Genomic DNA, 16,924 nt, shown 5'->3' with positions numbered 1-16,924 from the left:
CAATCTTTAGTGGACACCATGTCGCGTTTGGAGAGCCCCTGTGTGCCTAAACATTGGAGCTCACCCACAAGTGACCCCGTTTTGGAAACTAGACCCCCCAAGGAGCTTATCTAGATGCATAGTGAGCACTTTGAACTCCCAGGTGCTTCACAAATTGATCCGTAAAAATGGAAATGTACTTTTTTTTCACCAAAAATTTCTCTTAGCCTCAATTTTTCATTTTCACATGGGCAACAGGATAAAATGGATCCTAAAATGTGTTGGGCAATTTCTCCTGAGAACACCGATACCTCATATATGGCCACAAACCACTGTTTGTGCACACGGCAAGGCTCTGAAGGGCAGGAGCGCCATTTGACTTTTGAATGAAAAATTAGCTCCAATCGTTAGGGAAACCATGTCGCGTTTGGAGAGCCCATGTGTACCTAAAGATTGGAGCTCCCCCACAAGTGATCCCATTTTAGAAACTAGACCCCCCAAGGAACTTATCTAGATGCATAGTGAGCACTTTGAACCCCAGGGTGCTCCACAAATTGATCTGTAAAAATGAAAAAGTACTTTTGTTTCACAAAAAAATTATTTTAGCCACAATTTGTTCATTTCCACATGGGCAGCAGGATAAAATAGATCCTAAAATTTATTGGGCAATTTCTCCTGAGTACACTGATACCTCACATGTGGGGGTAAACCACTGTTTGGGTACGGCAGGGCTCGGAAGGGAAGGAGCGCCATTTGACTTTTTGAATGAAAAATTAGCTCCAATCGTTAGCGGACACCATGTCGCGTTTGGAGAGCCCCTGTGTGTCTAAACATTGGAGCTCCCCCACATGTGACCCCATTTTGGAAACTAGACCTCCCATGGAACTAATCTAGATGTGCGGTGACCACTTTAAACCCCCAAGTGCTTCACAGAAGTTTATAACGCAGAGCCGGGAAAATAAAAAATCATTTTGCTTTCCTCAAAAATTATTTTTTAGCCTGCAATTTTTTTATTTTCACAAGGGTAACAGGAGAAATTGGACCCCAATAGTTGCTGCCCAGTTTGTCCGGAGTATGCTCGTACCCCATATGTGAGGGTAAACCACTATTTGGGCACACGCCAGGTTTCAGAAGGGAAGTAGTGATGTTTTGAAATGCAGACTTTGATGGAATGGTCTGCGGGCGCCACGTTGCATTTGCAGAGCCCCTGATGTGCCTAAACAGTAGAAACCCCCCACAAGTGACCCCATTTTGGAAACTAGACCCCCCAAGGAACTTATCTAGGTGTGTGGTGAGCACTTTGAACCCCCAAGTGCTTAACAGAAGTTTATAACGCAGAGCCGTGAAAATAAAAAATCATTTTTCTTCCTCAAAAATTATGTTTTAGCAAGCAATTTTTTATTTTCGCAAGGGTAACAGGAGAAATTGGACCCCAATAGTTGTTGCCCAGTTTGTGCTCGGAAGGGAGGGAGCACCATTTGACTTTTTGAACGCAAGATTGGCTGGAATCAATGGTGGCGCCATGTTGAGTTTGGAGACCCCTGATGTGCCTAAACAGTGGAAAACCCTCAATTCTAACTCCAACACTAACCCCAACACACCCCTAACCCTAATCCCAACTGTAGCCATAACCCTAATCACAACCCTAACCCCAACACACCCGTAACCCAAATCCCAACCCTAACCACAACTTTAACCCCAACACACCCCTAACCCTAACAATAACCCTAACCACAAGCCTAATCTTAACCCTATTTCCAACCCTAACCCTAAGGCTATGTGCCCACGTTGCGGATTCGTGTGAGATTTTTCCACACCATTTTTGAAAAATCCGCAGGCAAAAGGCACTGCCTTTTACCTGCGGATTTACCGCGGATTTCCAGAGTTTTTTGTGCGGATTTCACCTGCGGATTCCTATTGAGGAACAGGTGTAAAACGCTGCGGAATCCGCAAAAAGAATTGACATGCTGCGGAAAATACAACACAGCGTTTCCGCGCGGTATTTTCCGTACCATGGGCACAGCAGATTTGGTTTTCCATAGGTTTACATGGTACTGTAAACCTGATGGAAAACTGCTACGAATTCGCAGCGGCCAAACCGCTGCGGATCCGCAGCCAAATCAGCACCGTGTGCACATAGCCTAATTCTAACCCTAACCCTAGTTCTAACCCTAACCCTAGTGGGAAAAAAAATATTTTCTTTATTTTATTATTGTCCCTACCTATGGGGGTGATAAAGGGGGGGGGTTCATTTACTATTTTTTATCTTGATCATTGTGATAGGTTTTATCACAGTGATCAAAATGTACCTGGAACGAATCTGCCGCACTGCACATGCGCCCACCATTTTGCAAGATGGCGGCGCCCATGGAGAAGACAGATGGACACCAGGAGGCTCGGTAAGTATGAGGGGGAGAGATCGGAGCACGGGGGATCGGAGCATGGGGGGTGGGATCGGAGCACGGGGGGAGCGGACAGGAGGACGGGGGAGCAGACAGGACGACGGAGGGGAGCGGAGCACAGGACAGAGGACTGGGGAGGAGATCGGTGGTGGTGGGGGGGGCAGATCAGGGTTTCCAGCCATGGCCGATGATATTGCAGCATCGGCCATGGTTGGATTGTAATATTTCACCAGTTTTCATAGGTGAAATATTACAAATCGCTCTGATTGGCTGTTTCACTTTCAACAGCCAATCAGAGCGATCGTAGCCACGGGGGGGGAGAGGGGGGGTGAAGCAACCCCCCTGGGCTGAAGTACCTCTTCCCCTGTCCCTGCAGATAGAGTGAAATTGGAGTTATCCCTTTCACCCGATCTGAAGGGACGTGATCCGTCCATGACGCCACATAGGCGTCACAGGTCGGATTGGCACCGACTTTCATGACGCCTATGTGGCGTCACAGGTTCGGGAAGGGGTTAAAAGGACAGCAGGACATTACATTAGTGACCACCTAAAGAAGCGCAATTTGAAACGTGTGCACCTGAAGAAGCGCAATGTGAAACGTGTGTAGCGCCAGAAAAGGCACAGCACTGGAATAGACCATGACATGAGTAAGCAATCTATTTACCGTAATCTCTTACTATTGTTCAATTGACTGGTATCTTATATACACCATGTTCCAAATTATGCAGAATGAATTTAAGTGTCATAAAAATGTAAGTTTTTGTTTTTCAAATAAACTCATGGATGGTTTGAGTCTCAGGGCTCTTTGGACCACTGAAATCAATCTCAAAGACCTGTGATTATTAGCTTTCCTGGTAAGTCCAATTAACGTTTTCGCCCCAGAGCCAGTTTTCACCTTCATGACCAGGTAAAATTTTACAATTGTGATCAGCATCACTTTATGAGGTAATAACTCTGGAATACTTCCACAGATCCCAGTGACTCAGATTTTTTTTAATGGCACATTGTACTTTTTGTTATTGGTAAATTTAGGTGAATATTTTTTGCATTTAATTGTAAAAATATTGGAATTTTGGGAAAAACATCACAATTTCAAGCTTTTAATTTTTATGCCCTTAAACTAGATTGTTATATCGCACAAAATAGTTAATATATCACATTTTCCACATGTCTACTTTACATCAGCATCATTTTTTAAACATCATTTTTTGTTTGTAGGAAAGGGTTAAAGATTTCTAAGCAATTTCTTAATTTTTCCAAGAAAATTTTCAAAATAATTTTTTTTTACAGACTGCATCACATTTGAAGTGACCTTGAAGAGCCTATAACACAGAAAATCCACAAAAAGACAATTTTTAAAACTGCTCCAAAGTACTCAAAACCACATTCAAGAAGTCTTTAACCTTTCAGATGTTTAAAAGGAATGAAAGCATTGTGGAAGAATACAAATATAAGTATTTTTCCCCAACAAAATGTTGCTTTAGCCCCAAATTTTGCAGCTTCACAAGAGTAACAGGACAAAATGGATTGTACAATTTGTTGGAAGATTTCTCCTGAGTACGCAGATATCCCATATGTGGAGGAAAACTACTGTTTGGGTGCAGAGCAGGGCTTGGACTGCAAAATGGTCTGGAATAGATAACAGATGCCATCTGGCGTTTGGAGAGCAACTGATGTGTCTAAATAGTGGAAACTCCCAACAAGTGACCCCAATTTGGAAACTATACCCTTCAAAGAACTAATATAGAGGTGTGGTGAGCATCTTGAACCCGCAGGTGCTTTGCAGAATTTTGTAACATTAAGCCGTGAAAATGAGAAACATATTTTGTGCAAATTATACATTTTCACAAGGGTAACAGGAGAAATAGATCTTATATCTTGTTGTGCAATTTTTCCTGAGTACACCGATGTCAAATATGTGGTGGAAAACTACTGCTTGGGAACACGGCAAGGATGGAGTGCAAATTGAATTCTGCAGCACAATTTTGGCTGGAATAGATTGCGGATGCCATGTTACATTTGAAAAGCCCCTGAAATGCCAAAACAGCAGAAATCCCCATTTTGGAAACAACACTTCTCAAGAAATTCATCTAGGAGTGTGTAATGAGCATTTTTAACCTTCAGGCAATTCATAGAATTGTAGAACATTGGAAAATTACCATTTTTACACTAAAATGTTGCTTTTGCAGGCCCCAATATTTTAATTTTAAAAAAGAATAAAAGGACAAAATGAACTATACAAAGTGTTACACCGTTTCTCCCAAGTACGCCAATAATTGGAATGTGGTCGAAAAGTATTTGTCAGGCACAATGCAAAGCTCAGATGGGATTAAGTGCCATAATGGTTTTCAGATTTTGTTGGAAAGGTTTGAGGGTGCCATATCACATTGGCAGAGCCCCTGAGGTGCCAGAACAGCGAAACCTTGATAAGTGACCCCATTTTAGAAAATACATTCACCAATAAATTCATTCATCTAGGGGTGCAGTGAGCATGTTGACAGTACATGTGCCTCACATAATTTTAAACCATTGGCAGGTGAATAAAGAATTATTACATTTTTTACGCTAAAATGTTGTTTTAGCCCCACATTTTTTATTTTTATGAGAGCTAATAGAAGAAATTGCACAACAAATTGTGAGGTCCATTTTTTCCTGAGTGCAACAATACACTACATGTAATCGGCAAATACTTCTCAGGCACAGTGGAAAGCTCAAAAGGGAAGGAGCACCATATGGTACAAATTTTGCTGTTTTGGTTTGCGGGTGACAAAATTCACAAGAAGAATCCTTGAGGTGCCAGAAAAGCAGAACCCCCTATAAATGACCCCATTTTACAAACTACACTTCTCAGTGAATTCATCCAGGTGGGCAATGAACATGTTAATGTAACGGTGGTGGAAGCTTATGGACTGCTTCCAGACCCCTAAGGGTTAAATGTGTTTTATTGTACTTGTACTGTATGTGATACAGCTAGAATACCCCATGGGGCTGCAGTTAGCTGGGACAGCCCAGATAAGAGGGGGAATTGAGTGTTAGAGACAGAGGCAGGAAGTGACAGTTCAGTTAACGCGAGGGCAGGAGTGCATATGCGGCAGGAATAGTGGGCTGTTAGGGATGACGTGAGCTCAAAATTCAGGACAACAGATTGCCATAATTACCTTCCGTGTGATGCCGTCTAATGGCCAAGGGCAACCTCTAGATGGACCGGGGGTGGGGGGATTTGAGCAGGGGCATACTCGGCTTGCAAAACTAGATGAAAGGATGGACTCAGACCTCATGGGGCGGAAGGTTTCGCAATCCTGAAATACTGCTAGCTGTGAGGAAGATCCCCAAGAGCAAAGAAAGCCAGAAAGGGGGATATGCCACCTATCCCATGAACTAGGGCCAAACTTGTATCCAGTACCTGTGGGAAAGATGGCAACCCTGGGGTCTTATCCGTTAAACCTTCTTGAAAATACTGTTCAGATTTCCATTCTCTAAGTAAAAGTTTGTTTTTTATAAACCACGTGTCTCCTGGATTGTTTGCTGCTCTGGTTACAAAAGAGGGATTCCTGGACCCAAAAGAGGCCTGCCAACCAGAAGTAAGTGGAAAGCACAACAGGACTGAGACACCCCTTTACTGTAGGATGCCAAAGCGAGTGGGGACCTAAGCTCGCCCATGGCTACCTCGCTTGGGCATCTTACATTGACATTTGCCTCACTGAAATTTATACCATTGGCAGGTAAAGAAAGAATAATAACATTTTTAGCACAACAAAAATTGTTTTAGACAAAGATTTTATATTTTCATGAGGGGAAATGGGTAAAAATTACACCAAAATGTGTGACACAATTTCAGCTGAATGTGGCAATACCCCACATGTGTCTGTAGAGTACTTCTTAGCCACACAGCAAAACTCGGGAACGAAGGAGCGTTATTAGACTCTCAGAGAGCAAATTATCATAGAATACCATATTTTTCGGACCATAAGACGCACTTTTTTTCCTCCAAAATGTGTAGGAAAATGGGGGGGTGCATCTTATAGTACAAATGTACCTTCTGTGCCCGCTATTAAAGAGCAATGAATATTCACTGCTCTCCACGCACATAGTCCCAGCTATGTGGATGAGTGTGTCATGCACACCAGGCTAGGGATGAGGGGGCCATGCATACCAGGATAGTGATGAGGGGGCCATGCATACCAGGATAGTGATGAGGGCGGCATGCATACCAGGATAGGGATGAGGGGCCATGCATACCAGGATAGGGATGAGGAGGCTATTCATACCAGGATGGAGATGGAGGCCATGCATACCAGGAAAGGGATGAAAAGACAATGCATACCAGGATAGGGATGAGGAGGCTATGCATATCAGGATAGGAATGATGAGGCCATGTATACCAGGATAGGGATGAGGAGGCTATGTATACCAGGATAGTGATGAGGGGGCAATGCATACCAGGGTAGGGACAAGGGAGGCATGCATACCAGGATAGGGATGAGGGGGCCATGCATACCAGGGTAGTTTGCGTACAATGCTGCTATGGCTTGGACAAGATATGAAAACATTAGATATTTCTCAAAAATTTAAGCATGATCATCGTACTGTGAAGAGATTTGTGGCTGATACAGAGAACAGACAGGATGGTGCAGATACAGGCATAATGAGGAAGGTTTCTGCCAAACAAATTCTTCGGGTTCAGACAACAGCTGCTAAAATTCCATTACAAAGCAGCAATCGTATATTTCAAGTGGCTGGTGCCTCTGGGGTCCCGTGCATCTCAAAGAGTAGATTTCCTCCAGACACTTCTTGTTGTGCATAAACCTACTATTCGGCCATCCATAGACAGTGCTAACAAGGAGAAACAGTTCAGTGAGCCCAGACATACATGAAGACTAAACTAATTTTTTAAACAGTTTTGTTTACTAATGAGTGCTGTGCACCACTGGATGGGCCAGATGAATGGAGTAGAGGATGGTTGGTGTTGTGAATTCCGCTCTTGGGCTCCCTCCGGTGGTTGTAAGTGGCACTTTTGTGAGTTCTGCTCTTGGGCTCCCTCTTGTGGTTTCTAGTGGTATGGCTGCTCCTTGGAGTTAGCTGTCTTCAGCTGCCTCCACTTATCGTCTCTTCTGCTCGGCTATTTAAGACTGGCTCTATCTTCAGCCAGGGCCACTTGTAAATGGTTCCTGGTTGGATTCACATCTCTTTGGAGTTCCCTGTTATCCTGACCAGTTCAGCTAAGCTAAGTTTTTGCTTGCCCTTTTCTATCCATAGATTGTGGACTTATCCATTCTGTGCTTTCTATGTTTGTCCAGCTTATCAGTGTGAATTAATTCTGTCTTGCTGGAAGCTCTGGGAGGCAGATTTGCCCTCCACACCTTTAGTCAGGTGTGGAGATTTTTTGTAAACTCTGCGTGGATTTTTGTAGTGTTTTATACTGACCGCACAGTATTCCATCCTGTCCTATCTATTTAGCTAGACTGGCCTCCTGTGCTCATCCTGGTTTCATTCTGTGTATGTCTTTTCCCTCTCCACTCACAGTGATTATTTGTGGGGGGCTAATCTATCCTTTGGGGATTTTCTCTGAGGCAAGATAGCTTTCCTGCTTCTATCTTTAGGGGTAGTTAGCTCTTAGGCTGTGACGAGATGCCTAGGGAGAGTTAGGAGCATTCCATGGCTACTTCTAGTGTTGTGTTGAGCTTAGGGACTGCGGTCAGTACAGTTACCACTTCCTTCAGAGCTCATTCCATGTTGCTCCTAGACCACCGTATCATAACAGTACAAGTGGCCAAAAATGAATTAAATGCATCTCAAAAGAAGGAAAAGAAAGTTCTGAACCATTTTTTTTTCTGTGCTCTAGTTTGTCTTTTTTTTTTCTTTTCCTCTTGATATCTGGGTGGTTCAGGATATATGCTTTGGCATGGATGTTCAGGGTTTGGTTTCTCATGTGGATCAACTTGCTGCAAGAGTACAGAGTATCCAGGACTATGTTGTCCACACTCCGGCTTTAGAGCCCAGAATTCCTACTCCTGATTTGTTTTTTGGGGACAGATCCAAGTTTTTGAACTTTAAAAATAACTGCAAATTGTTTTTTGCTTTGAAACCCCGTTCTTCTGGTGATCCCATTCAGCAAGTAAAAATCATCATATCCTTGCTGCGTGGTGACCCTCAAGACTGGGCTTTTTCTCTTGAAACAGGGGATCCGGCATTATTGAATGTAGATGCATTTTTTCAAGCGCTCGGATTATTGTATGACGAACCTAATTCTGTGGATCATGCGGAAAAAACCCTGTTGGCCTTGTGTCAAGGTCAGGAAGCAGCAGAGTTATACTGCCAGAAATTTAGAAAATGGTCTGTGCTCACTAAATGGAATGAAGAGGCTCTGGCTGCTATTTTCAGAAAAGGTCTTTCTGAAACCCTTAAAGATGTTATGGTGGGCTTTCCTACGCCTGCCGGTTTGAGCGAATCTATGTCTCTAGCCATTCAGATTGATCGGCGTCTGCGCGAGCGCAAAGCTGTGCACCATATGGCAGTATCCTGAGCAAAGTCCTGAACCTATGCAATGTGATAGGATTTTGACTAGAATAGAACGGCAGGAATTCAGACGTCAGAATAGGCTGTGTTTTTACTGTGGTGATTCGGCTCATGTTATCTCTGATTGCCCTAAGCATACTAAGAGAGTCGCCAGGTCTGTTACCATTAGTACTATACAGCCTAAATTTCTCTTATCTGTGACCCTGATTTGCTCATTGTCATCCTTTTCTGTCATGGCATTTGTGGATTCAGGCGCTGCCCTGAACTTAATGGACTTAGAATTCTCCAGGCGCTGTGGTTTTTCCTTGCAGCCTTTGCAGAGCCCTATTCCTTTGAGGGGCATTGATGCTACACCCTTGGCCAAGGATAAACCTCAGTACTGGACACAGATGACTATGTACATGACTCCTGCACATCAGGAAGATTGCCGTTTTCTGATGTTGCATAACCTGCATGATGTTGTTGTACTGGGATTTCCATGGTTACAGGAACATAATCAGGTGCTGGATTGGAAAACTAAGTCGGTGACTAGTTGGGGTTGTCGAGGAGTACATAGTGACGTTCCTTTGATGTCAATTTCCTCTTCCCCCTATTCTGAGGTTCCTGAGTTTTTGCCGGATTTCCAGGATGTATTTGATGAGCCCAAGTCCAGTTCCCTTCCTCCGCACAGGGACTGTGATTGTGCTATTAACTTGATTCCTGGTTGTAAGTTCCCTAAGGGCCGACTTTTCAATCTGTCTGTGCCAGAGCATGCCGCCATGCGGAGCTATGTTAAGGAATCTTTGGAGAAAGGGCATATTCGGGCCTCTTCGTCACCATTGGGAGCGGGTTTCTTTTTTTGTTGCTAAGAAGGATGGCTCCTTGAGACCCTGTATTGATTATCGTCTTCTTAATAAGATCACGGTCAAATTCCAATACCCCTTGCCTTTGCTTACTGATTTGTTTGCTCAGATTAAGGGGGCTAGTTGGTTTACTAAGATTGACCTCCGAGGGGCATATAATCTTGTTCGTATTAAACAGGGTGACGAATGGAAAACTGCATTTAATACGCCCGAAGGCCATTTTGAATACCTTGTGATGCCATTTGGGCTCTCTAATGCTCCATCTGTGTTCCAGTCTTTCATGCATGATATTTTCCGCAATTATCTTGATAAATTCATGGTCGTATATTTGGATGATATTTTGATTTTTTCCGATGATTGGGAGTCTCATGTGAAGCAGGTCAGGATGGTGTTCCAGATTTTTCGTGATAATGCTTTATTTGTGAAGGGGTCTAAGTGCCTATTCGGAGTTCAGAAGGTCTCTTTTTTGGGTTTTATTTTTTCTCCCTCGTCTATAGAAATGGATCCTGTTAAGGTCCAAGCTATTCATGACTGGATCCAACCCACATCTGTGAAGGGTCTTCAAAAATTTTTGGGTTTTGCTAATATCTATCGCCGTTTCATTGCCAACTTTTCCAGTGTGGTTAAGCCCCTTACTGATTTGACGAAGAAAGGCGATGATGTGACGAATTGGTCCTCTGAGGCTGTTGAGGCCTTTCAGGAGCTTAAACGCCGATTTACTTCTGCCCCTGTGTTGCGTCAACCGGATGTTTCTCTTCCTTTTCAGGTTGAGGTCGACGCTTCTGAGATTGGGGCAGGGGCCGTTTTGTCTCAGAGGGAGTCTGATGGTTCTTTGATGAAACCGTGTGCTTTTTTTTTCCAGAAAGTTTTCGCCTGCGGAACGCAATTATGATGTCGGCAATCGGGAGTTGTTGGCTATGAAGTGGGCGTTTGAGGAGTGGCGACATTGGCTTGAGGGAGCTAAACACCGTGTTGTGGTCCTGACCGATCATAAGAATCTGATTTACCTCGAGTCGGCCAAGCGGCTGAATCCTAGACAGGCTCGATGGTCCCTGTTTTTCTCCCATTTTGATTTTGTGGTCTTGTATCTTCCGGGATCTAAGAATGATAAGGCTGATGCCCTCTCTAGGAGTTTTTCGCCTGATTCTCCTGGAGTCCTTGAGCCGGTTGGCATTCTTAAGGAGGGGGTGATTCTTTCTGCTATCTCCCCTGATTTGCGGCGGGTGCTTCAGGAATTTCAGGCTCATAGGCCTGACCGTTGTCCAGTGGGTAAGCTGTTTGTTCCTGATAGATGGACAAGAAAGGAAATTTCTGAGGTTCATTGTTCAGTGTTGGCTGGGCATCCTGGGATTTTTGTTACCAGAGATTTGGTTGCTAGGTCCTTTTGGTGGCCTTCCTTGTCGTGCGATGTGCGTGCTTTTGTGCAGTCCTGTGGGACTTGCGCCCGGGCCAAGCCTTGCTGTTCCCGCGCTAGCGGGTTGCTTTTGCCTTTGCCGGTCCCTGAGAGGCCCTGGACGCATATTTCCATGGATTTTATTTTGGATCTTCCTGTTTCCCAGAAGATGTCTGTTATCTGGGTTGTTTGTGACCGGTTCTCTAAAATGGTCCATCTGGTACCTTTGCCTAAGTTGCCTTCCTCCTCAGATCTGGTTCCATTATTTTTTCAGCATGTGGTTCGTTTGCATGGCATTCCGGAGAATATTGTGTCTGACAGAGGTTCTCAGTTTGTCTCTAGATTTTGGCGGGCCTTCTGTGCTAGGATGGGCATTGATTTGTCTTTTTCTTCGGCGTTTCATCCTCAGACTAATGGCCAAGCTGAGCGAACTAATTAGACCTTGGAGACCTATTTGAGATAATTGTGTCTGCTGATCAGGATGATTGGGTGTCTTTCTTGCCGTTGGTCGAGTTTGCCCTTAATAATCGGGCTAGTTCGGCTACCTTGGTTTCACCTTTCTTTTGTAATTTTGGTTTTAATCCTCGTTTTTCTTCTGGGCAGGTTGAGACTTTTGATTGCCCTGGTGTTGATTCTGTGGTGGACAGGCTGCAACAGATTTGGACTCATGTGGTGGACAATTTGACGTTGTCTCAGGAAAGGGCTCAACGTTTTGCCAAACGCCGTCGGTGTGTTGGTCCCCGGCTTCGTGTGGGGGATTTGGTTTGGTTGGGCACCAAGGAAGGTGACGGGCTACCAAGGAAGGTGGCGGGCACAAGGGGGCATTCTTTGCGTCTGGAGGAGAGAAGGTTTTTCCACCAACATAGAAGAGGATTCTTTACTGATAGGGCGGTGAGAATCTGGAATTGCTTGCCTGAGGAGGTGGTGATGGCGAACTCAGTCGAGGGGTTCAAGAGAGGCCTGGATGTCTTCCTGGAGCAGAACAATATTGTATCATACAATTATTAGGTTCTGTAGAAGGACGTAGATCTGGGGATTTATTATGATGGAATATAGGCTGAACTGGATGGACAAATGTCTTTTTTCGGCCTTACTAACTATGTTGCTATGTTACTATGTCTTCTCGTCATGTTCCTATGAAGGTTTCTTCTCCTAAGTTTAAGCCTCGGTTTATTGGTCCTTATAAAATTTCTGAAATTATTAATCCGGTGTCTTTACGTTTGGCTCTTCCTGCTTCTTTTGCCATTCATAATGTTTTCCATAGATCTTTGCTGCGGAGATATGTGGTGCCCGTTGTTCCCTCGGTTGACCCTCCTGCCCCGGTGTTGGTTGAGGGAGAGTTGGAATATGAGGTTCAGAAGATTTTGGATTCTCGTTTTTCGAGGCGGAGGCTTCAGTATCTTGTCAAGTAGAAGGGTTATGGCCAGGAGGATAATTCTTGGGTTGTTGCCTCCGATGTCCATGCCACCAATTTGGTTCGTGCTTTTCACTTGGCTCGTCCTGATCGGCCTGGGGGCTCTGGTGAGGGTTCGGTGACCCCTCCTCAAGGAAAGGGGTACTGTTGTGAATTCCGCTCTTGGGCTCCCTCCGGTGGTTGTAAGTGGCACTTTTGTGAGATCTGCTGTTGGGCTCCCTCTTGTGGTTTCTAGTGGTATGGCTGCTCCTTGGAGTTAGCGGTCTTCAGCTGCCTCCACTTATCATCTCTTCTGCTCGGCTATTTAAGTCTGGCTCTATCTTCAGCCAGGTTCACTTGTAAATGGTTCCTGGTTGGATTCACATCTCTTTGGAGTTCCCGGTTATCCTGACCAGTTCAGCTAAGCTAAGTTTTTACTTGCCCTTTTCTATCCATAGATTGTGGACTTATCCATTCTGTGCTTTCTATGTTTGTCCAGCTTATCAGTGTGAATTAATTCTGTCTTGCTGGAAGCTCTGGGAGGCAGATTTGCCCACCACACCTTTAGTCAGGTGTGGAGATTTTTTGTAAACTCTGCGTGGATTTTTGCAGTGTTTTATACTGACCGCACAGTATTCCATCCTGTCCTATCTAACAAGCTAGACTGGCCTCCTGTGCTCATCCTGGTTTCATTCTGTGTATGTCTTTTCCCTCTCCACTCACAGTGATTATTTGTGGGCGGCTAATCTATCCTTTGGGGATTTTCTCTGAGGCAAGATAGCTTTCCTGCTTCTATCTTTAGGGGTAGTTAGCTCTTAGGCTGTGACGAGATGCCTAGGGAGAGTTAGGAGCATTCCATGGCTACTTCTAGTGTTGTGTTGAGCTTAGGGACTGCGGTCAGTACAGTTACCACTTCCTTCAGAGCTCATTCCATGTTGCTCCTAGACCACCGTATCATAACAGGTTGGTGGATTTCCACCTTGTCCTAACAAAACTGTAACATCAGGGAGGAGGTGCGGGAGTCACGTTTAGGACTGGAAATATAGAGAGCTGGTAGGCCACTTTAGGGTCCCTGAAAGTGTGAAAATGACCACAACAAAGTATATAGAGTTTCTGACCTACCACTTTCTTCCATGGTGCAAAAAGAATAGTGCCAGCAGTAGCAAAATAATCTTCATGCACGACAATGGGTCATCTCAGGCAGTAAAAAATTCCTCTGAGTCATTGGCCGCTATGGGCATAAATTAAATAGAGAAACTCATCCTCCCCTGACATCAACCCTATTGAGAACCTTGGGAGTATCCTCAAGCAAAAGATCTATGAGGGTGGGAGGCATTTCACATCAAAACAGCAGCTCTGGGAGGATATTCTGACATACAAAGAAATTCAAGCAGTTTCTATCCAAAAACTCTCAAATTCAATGGAAGCAAGAATTATGAAGGTGATATACAAAAGGGTCCTATGTTAACATGTAACTTTCCCAGTTAAAATGTTTTTCATTTCAAAAGCTTTTGATTCCAGTAAATGTGACCTCTTAATGCTGCAAATTCAACAAATGACAAAAACCGCTGTGACTCAGGATACAACATGATTAAAGCAAAGCATTTCAAATAAATCTGACAAAAAAAATCATCTATGTTTTTTTATGTTGTTAGAAAGACATTCAGACCTTCCACGTGTGATTCTCTGCAAGACCTTTATTCCTAAGAGACGGCATGCTTTGCCTTCCAATGTTTGGCAGTATTGCCTCATGTCTTCAATAGAAGTGTTCACAAATTGAACTTGGAGCTCGCTGAACAGCCCATATGCATCTTGGATGAGAAAACCCATTCTGCAAAACAAGGAAACTTTGAAAGTTGGCTGCATAATAAAGAATTTAAAAATTAAACGATTAGTTAACACATGACATGTAAAAGACAACCTTACAGGGGTTGTCCGCTCTCAACTGAGAAGTCTGCAGTCACTTTGTGTGACTGCAGACTTTTCAATACACTCAGTGCAGGTATTGTGTGCTGCATGGATTCACTGGTTTCGGAGTCGGGAATGGTGGTGATGTATGCGATATGCCTGCTCCCTGGCAGAAGCCGTCTAGTGGGTGTGACCGTCCAGTGAGCGCAGCCTAGTTCAATATTGACACCTGTATGGTGTGAGGCCACACCCGCTGGTCTGCTTCTACCTGGGTGCATGCATATTACATACATCACTGCCCTTCCAGGCTAAGAAACCGGCATTAGGGGGATCCAAAAGTCTTGCTCTACTGATCATCATGAACTAGCCTCTAAATACAGCTGCAGGTACGCCCAATAAGAAAGACTAGGTATGTGGATGTTGATAGTTAATGTTTAGTGGAAAAATTGATAACTTGCAACTTGGGTAGTCTAACCTCTTAAGGACCATGAGTATTTCCATTTTTACATTTCCGTTTTTTGTTCTACTTCTTTCCAGAGCCATAACTGTTATTTTTCAGTCAATATGGCCTTAGGAAGGCTTGTTATTTTGTGGGACGAGATGTTCTTTTGAATGGCACCATTGATTTTCCCATATCGTGTACTTGAAAATGGCAAAAAAATCTAAGTGAGTGCAGTGATATTGCAAAAAAAGAAGTGCAATTCCACAATTGTTTTTTGTTTTCAACATGCTCACTAAATTCTCAAAGTGGCCTGCTATTACGATTCTCCAGATCCTTACTAGTTCGTAGTTACCAAACATGTCTAGGTTCTTTTTTAATTTAAGTGGTAAAAAAAAAATCCTAGGTTTGTAAAAATAAATACGGTAAATAAATGTCGCCATTTTCCAAGACCCGTAGTGTATCCATTTTTCGGAATCTTGGACTGGGTGAGAGCTTATTTTTTGTTCACCGTGCTGACGTTTTTATTGATACAATTTTGGGGTACATACAATTTTTTTTATCGCTTGTTATTGAATTTCATTGCAATTTTGCAGCAATAAAAAACCCACATAATTCTAGCGGTTTGATTTCTTTCTCGTTATGCCATTTACCTATCAGATTAATTTATTTATATTTTTATAGATTGGGCGTTTCTGAACACGGCGGTACCAAATATGTGTATTTTTTATATTTGTATTTGTTTGTTTTTTTTGTAAGGGGGGTCATTTGAACTTTTATACAGCTCTGGTAAAAATTAAGAGACCACTGCAAAATGTTCAGTTTCTCTTTATATGTATATTTTTGCGTAAAATGTAAATTTTATAAACTTCTGATAACATGTCTCCAAATTTCCAGATAATAAATTTTTTATTTTTTTTCTGACAAAGAAGAATGGTCAAAATTAAAAACCCCCAGTGCTTTCAGACCTCAAATAATGCAAAGAAAACAAGTTCATAATCATTTAGAAACAACAATACTAATGTTTTAACTCAGGAAGAGTTCAGAAATCAATATTTTGTGGAATACTCTTGATTTTTAATCATAGCTTTCATGGGTCTTGGCATGCTTTCCACCAGTTTTCACACTGCTTCTGGCGCAGAAATGTAAGCATTCCTTCTTTGTTTGATGGCTTGTGACTATCCATCTTCCTCTTAATTACATTACAGAGGTTTTCAATGGGGTTCAGGTCTGGAGATTGGGCTGGCCATGACAGGGTTTTCATGTGGTGGTCTCTTAATTTTTGTCAGAGCTGTATATTTTTAATTTTTGTAATATTCTTAAAAACTTTTTCCCCCTACTTTTTACTTGCTTAACCCCTATCTGACCTCGGACGAAATAGTACGTTCGAGGTCAGATCCCCTGCTTTGATGCAGGGCTCCGCGGTGAGCCCGCACCAAAGCCGGGACATGTCAGCTGTTTTGAACAGCCGACATGTGCCCGTAATAGGCGCGGGCAGAATCGCGATCTGCCCGCACCTATTAACTAGTTAAATGCCGCTGTCAAACGCAGACAGCGGCATTTAACTACCGCATCCGGCCGGGCGGCCGGAAATGACGTCATCGCCGACCCCTGTCACATGATCGGGGTCGGCGATGTGTCTCCATTGTAACCATAGAGGTCCTTGAGACCTCTATGGTTACTGATCGCCGGTGGCTGTGAGCGCCACCCTGTGGTCGGCGCTCACAGCACACCTGCATTTCTGCTACATAGCAGCGATCAGCAGATCAATAAAAAAAAATATAAAATCTACGCATATTTGGTATCGCCGCGCTCAGAATCGCCCGATCTATCAACTAAAAAAAAGCATTCACCTGATCGCTAAACGGCGTAGCGGGAAAAAAATTCAAAACGCCAGAATTACGTTTTTTTGGTCGCCGCGACACTGCATTGAAATGCAATAACGGGCGATCAAAAGAAAGTATTTGCACCGAAATGCTATCATTAAAAACGTCATCTCGGCACGCAAAAAAAAGCCCTCAACCGACCCCAGATCACAAAAAATGGAGACAC

General features: G+C 43.5%; 1 protein-coding gene across 1 annotated transcript in view; it reads right to left on the bottom strand.

Annotated features, from left to right (window-relative positions):
* Nucleotides 1-16,924, bottom strand: part of SPIDR (scaffold protein involved in DNA repair) — an 801,106-nt gene that overhangs the window by 89,098 nt on the left and 695,084 nt on the right. The window contains exon 11 of the mRNA XM_069731306.1: nt 14,195-14,356. Within this exon, the coding sequence (XP_069587407.1) occupies nt 14,195-14,356 (162 nt within the window). The remainder of the gene's footprint in view (nt 1-14,194; nt 14,357-16,924) is intronic.

The sequence above is a fragment of the Ranitomeya imitator genome, chromosome 6 (assembly GCF_032444005.1).
Source record: "Ranitomeya imitator isolate aRanImi1 chromosome 6, aRanImi1.pri, whole genome shotgun sequence".
NCBI lineage: Eukaryota > Metazoa > Chordata > Amphibia > Anura > Dendrobatidae > Ranitomeya > Ranitomeya imitator.
Note: the sequence above shows the minus strand (reverse complement) of the source record. Positions and strands in the feature narration are given on the sequence as shown.